The 6,000-nt window shown below is 35.0% G+C and overlaps 1 protein-coding gene across 2 annotated transcripts in view; it reads right to left on the minus strand.

The window, feature by feature from the left end:
* The window catches only part of FOXJ3 (forkhead box J3), a 221,874-nt gene that overhangs the window by 91,563 nt on the left and 124,311 nt on the right, over nt 1-6,000 (minus strand). For both annotated transcript variants that reach the window (XM_006886525.1, XM_006886526.1), the window contains exon 4: nt 4,059-4,133. In XM_006886525.1, the coding sequence (XP_006886587.1) occupies nt 4,059-4,133 (75 nt within the window). The remainder of the gene's footprint in view (nt 1-4,058; nt 4,134-6,000) is intronic.

Consider the following 6,000-nt stretch of genomic DNA (forward strand, 5'->3'; position numbering starts at 1 on the left):
CACACACTGGGGTGAAAATAAAGTCATCAGAAAAGAGCAGAATTAAAGAATAGGAAGAGAAATTCTTAGTGACAAAATTATGGACTCTTTCCATTCTTCCTGAAGCTTCTTTCCCTCCTTACATTCATTTGTATTAGATTTCTGCGACTTGCAAGTAAAAGTCTAGTCAAAACACTCTTCTCTCAACTGCAGTTTCCTTTTATGAAATGGGCTAGATGTGAGCTTTCAGAAACTTTATTTTAGGTATTGAAACCATTTTTGTTTTATTTTAAGCAAAATTTTATTTTAGTATCTAAATGGCTTTATTCCTATAAATAAATTTTAGATTAAATTTACATTTACTTTTGACCAAAATTAGGAAGAATATTTATATTCTGAGACTGTTGTTTTGTGCTGTCAACAGTGACTTATTTGAGACTAAAAAAATTAAAATTACTATTTATATAAATATACTTTCTGGTTTAAGATTTAACTATGACCAAAATCAAGATGTTTAAAATCGGAAACCAGTAGTAAAAAGATGTAGACTTTCATTAGCTTTAACATTTAATATATTTCTACTCGTGGTTGCTGTGTTGTCAACACTGTGACACTGATGTGTCAAATGCAATAATGGTTGTCCATGGTGGACAGTGTTTGATGGAGCTCTCAAATTAAAACAAGCTTGGAAGCAGGAGTGGCATCCACTTCCAAAATAGCCTGCCTCCAGAAACTCTATAACTTGGAGAAATGATGAGATTTATACAAGTGTCCAGGTCTTTCATTCATAGGGTCGCTATGAGTCATCTACAACTCGATGGCACTTAACAACAACATATTTCTACTTACATTTTGAACATATAAAACTGAGACAAAACTGATTCATAATGAATAGCTGCAAAAGAGTAACTGTGTTTTCTATATCTGCTTTATCCCATTATCACACTTTTGTCGTAAGTGCTCTTTAAAAAAAAAAAGTACATTTTTTTAAAAAGCACGAGTTTGGGTGTTTGGGTGGGGTTTTTTTTTGTGTGTGTTTGTGTTTTTTTGGGGGGGGGTGTTGTTTGTTTTTTGTTTTTTTAAAAAAAACAGGATGACCAAATGATTAAAATTTAGTAAGATAAATAAGCATTTGTGTGCCAGGTTTTACATTTTCTGATTTTACATTCATTTAAAAATTAAATATGAACCAAATATTTATAGAATGCCATTAGTGTCTTCCAGAACTCTAATAAATCAATACTAACAGGAAATTGTTTGTCATGAGCACACATATAAAAAGTTCTAATACGCTTTTAAAAGTCTACTTTTAAGTAATATTTTACTCATCTTCAGTCACAAGCTTAAAGTTGTGAGTATAATAAAGTAATAAAATGATCGAATGAGAATATCATTATAATAATCTACTCCATTTTTTACTGTGAACCAGTTTGGAAGAGTAGATCATAATCAGTGAAAAAAAAAAAAATCCCGTTTCCATAAAACTGATTCTGACTAATGAGGACACTATCTGTGGCTAAACAGAACTATGCCCCATAGGATTTTCAGTGGACCCAAATCTCCAATCTTCAGATTAGCAGTTGTACAAATTAATCGGTCAGAAACTTCAATCAGATCATACAAAATGCTCTAAAATATTCATTACTTAAAACTGCCTGCTTTACAAAGACAGAAATAAACTCTCCACTTCTACTCATAAGAAGTTAACAAAGCAGATAATATAATACATTTATTCATTACCTGAGGGTATCCTTAAGGTACTGGGATTAAATATACACTATACACATTATACAAATGGTCTGACTTTCATAAATGTTGTTACTCTAGCAAGGAAGTACAAGTTAACTATATAGAAGTTGTAATTCAATGATCCAGTCAGTCTAATGATGAAGAAAGTCTCTCTTTATCTCTGAAGTAGTTCTGAATCTTAAATTAACCTTTGGAATGAGTAAAAACTATTATGAAGGATGTAGATAGTGTTTCAGGAATGAATAAGGATATGCTGAGTTTCAAAGACCAAAACAATGAAGTATTACTATAAGAAAGAAAAGGGGTCAGGATAGAGAATGAAGTCAAGGACAAGCTGCTGTTGATGCTGCTATTTGGGATTGAAAATCATGCAAATAAGTTTCAACTTTAATATAATGTAGTGGATCACCAATGAAGGGTTTTCAACAAAAATAATGTGACTGAATTAATCAAGTCCAAATGTAGAACAGTTAAGAATTTACTGTGATTCAAAGTCTAGCCAACTCAAGTAGTGCTGTGGCATCAGAATCAAGTAAAAACTGACCCTCCAGCAGGTATCCAAGGTGTAGAAGAGGAGATTGTACCATTTTATCCCAGAGAGCCACTGACGGATTGAACCTTTGAGTTAGCAGCACAACACAATAAGATGAGTAACTACAAAGGAACACAGGAATTCAAATGAAGGAGTAATAGACTCAGCCCAAGTATAAGGGGAAATAAAGGGTGTCAGAGTAATAATACTGTAGCTCAATTTTAGAAGACAAGGAGTTACCTAGTGAAGTTGAGAAAGAGAATTTATGTATTAGGTGAAGAGTGTATGAAAGACGATGACTTTGACGGCACCTAACAACATGAAAAGCATGTTTGGGAAATTTCAAATAACCACTCATAGTGGATTTTGAATAAGATAAAATAAAACCGAAAGAGTATGTCAAACAAAAGAGAATAAAGATATAACAAACTAAGAAATTAGACATCTCGAGGGCTTAATTCCCCCCCGCCCCAATTCATTGCCATTGTTGAGTAAGGACCAAGTCATCGCTGGCTCGCCAATGGATTTTTGGAGGCTGGATTGGCATCCACTTCCTAAACAACATGCCTCTGGAAACTCTGTGAACTTTGATAAATGTCGATAGTTATAGAAAAGCTTGAGGCCTTTTGTTCAAAAGGTGGGTATGAGTCATGCTCAATTAGACAGCAATCAACAACAACAAACTGCATGAAAAGAGACTGTCCATCTTTTTCTCATAGAACAACTGGTAGATTTAAGCCACCCCAAAATTGCCACATTTCGGTTAAAGTACAACTCCCTATGGACTATGCCAAATGCTAACATGATGCATAGGTTTACATCTTACATCATATCAAGGACTGTTAGTCTAAGGAAGACAAGGAGTCTAACCATCAAAACAACAGGTTTGCCATTACATTGTCTCAAAGCACAGCCTAGTAATTTATCTTGACAATCAAATAAGGTCCAAGTGAGTACTTTGTGCTTTTAAAACCAAGCAATAATACCAAAACTTAGATCACACTGCAAACTGGCATGGCTACTGAACCAAAGGAGAAGAAGGAGCACAAAAGGAGTCTGTAGATAAAAACTGTAAAAATGTAATGATTATAGATGATAAATGGAAAAAGAGAAACAACTAGGAAGACAGGGTATACCTAAAAAAACAATTTCAAGATAACAATTACATCCATTTGTCAGTTTTACACAGAACCACTACCTGTCTGTAATAATTGATTTGTAATTACTGATTTGAATCTGAAAACAATTCAAACACCAAATTTTATATTTATATACATTATGAAAACAGTCAAAGACTAGATTAGAAACACTGATCTATAGCAAAGGAATAGCCCTATTAACAGCAAACTTCCCCAGCTTACAGGATTTTGCACACTTTGCTAATTCTTGAGATACTAACTAAAACGGGAGAAAGGATGTTAGTTTATGAAGTTGCTGTTGGGTGCCATTTAGTTGTTTTTCAGTAGTACTAACTCCACGTAATAGAGTAGAACTGTCCCATAAGATTATCTAGGCTGTAATCTTTATGGGAGAGTAGATTTCTAGGCTATTCTCAAACACAGTGGCAGATAGCTTCATAATCAACCTTCCAGTTAACAGTCAAGAATTTAACCATTGTGCCACAAGGGCTCCGTGGAGTAGCAGCTGCAATTTCACAAAGGTTCCTGATCAACACACTCAACAAGTTCATCAACACCTTCCAATTATTTTTCTTCGTATAACAAACATGGCTCAAGTTACGTGAGAACACAGACATACCAAGAACCTAATTATTTTATTTTTAAAAAATTAATCCTACCTTTCCGGGATCATCCTTGGATCGAGGCACTTTAAGGAAACACTTGTTCAATGACAGATTATGTCGTATTGAATTCTGAAATCGAAGTCGGGGGGAAAATACAAAACAAATCTTGGGTCAATAGAATTCAAAATCAAAACTCACTTTTGAATACAAAATCTAAAATCTATACATATTTGTTCACTAGGACACAACACAAATAGATTTAAGTTTTTTAATCGAGAACTTCAATTTTTTTATTTTCAAAATTTTAATGTAACAGAAAAACAGTTGGAACAGACAATTTCTAGTAGGTTTATTTAAAAAAAACTAATGAAATTTATGGAGCATTTTAAATGCTCATTAAGACCTCTGAATAGTGCAGGATGATTTCTATTAAAAAGGTACACTATCAAAAATGACAAAGTTCTGCCACTTTTCATGTATCTTACAAACCTAAACACTTAAGCTGCTTAGGTAAGAACAACAAAATCTCTCATCCACATGACTCTGGCAAAGATTCACTGCTTCTGGGGGAAAAATAAAACCTTCGATCTCTAAGAAAATCAAGCAAACTTTTTCCCAGGACACAGACAAAGATCTACTGCTGCTAGAGGAAAGGTAGAAGCAAAAACTCTTGTAGAGAGGTTAAGAAATTGCCTTTGGCTCAGAATTCGACACCTAACCACAAAGACCGTTATACACACAGAAGAAGAGAAAAAAAATTGCACCAGTGTCAGTCTGGAAACTAAGGTACACCTGATCCAGGCCACAGTCATAATTACTCACTATGAGTCAGAAAGATGGACAATGACTTGGGATGACAGAAGGAGAACAAACAGGTTTGTCCTGGAGAGGCTGAAATGAAAGCAGGCTGCTTCTTGGATTCTGAGCCTTTGTCTGGCATACTTTGGGAATGGTGCAAGGAGGAACCAGCTCAGCTTCTTGAATGTATGCATTGCATACAGATTTAACAAGATATAATCCTGGCACAAACCTTTCTGACTGTAAACCATGCAGAAGAACTGATGCCTCTGAACTGTGAAACTGGAAAAGAATACTTAATATACCATCAACTGCTAGGAGAGCAAACCATGCAGTGTTCCCTTGTTCTGTTCGGATAGCTGCTTCTTGGTCTGTGTCTAGGTTTTTCATGAGCACAAATAAACGGTCTGAATTCAAGTTCTTTACATTGCTATTCTGTTTTGATCCACACAACCAAATGCCTTCTGCACAGTTAGTAATACACAAGTAAATATTTTTATTATTGTCTCCTCTCAGCCAAAAATCTTCTGACTTCAGCAATGATAGTCCTCATTCCGAATTCAAACTGATTTCATGATAGTCCCTATTTATGTACTTTTCCAGCTGTTTCTTAATAATCTTCAGCAAGATTTTACCTGATGTAACACAGTGTTTATTATCTATCCACTCTTTTCTCGTTCTCTATCCACCTCCTCCATGTCTATTTTATAATAGTGGTGTTGGGCAGTATTTGTACTTTTGTGACTGAGATATTTCACACGGTATAGTGTCTTCCAGACTCCCCCATGAATAGATTTCAAAACTATAGTACAGTCACACACTGGATTATGCAGCACTGAAAAACAATGCACTCATAAAACATTATACCTACGCTGCATTGAAAAACAAGGAACTCATGCAATATTATTCAAAATGGGTGATCCTCAAGGACATTATGCTGAGTGAAGTATCTCAGTCACAAAAGGACAAACACTGTATAGTGTCACTGCTGTAGAATGGGACTTACATCAGGGTTAGGGTAAGAATGAGAAAAACTGGATGAATTATGTTTACTGCACTGAAACCAAGAAGGGAAAGAACAGTTTAAAAGCAATCTATTTTAGGGCATTATGATTATCATGAGTCTGGAATAAAGGTTGCAGAGTGGAGCATACTCAGGGTGGGGGTGGGAGGGTGTGGGGGGATTGTATACCAATGA

The sequence above is a fragment of the Elephantulus edwardii genome, unplaced genomic scaffold (genome assembly GCF_000299155.1).
Source record: "Elephantulus edwardii isolate Elephantulus edwardi_28Jun2011 unplaced genomic scaffold, EleEdw1.0 scaffold00049, whole genome shotgun sequence".
Classification (NCBI taxonomy): domain Eukaryota; kingdom Metazoa; phylum Chordata; class Mammalia; order Macroscelidea; family Macroscelididae; genus Elephantulus; species Elephantulus edwardii.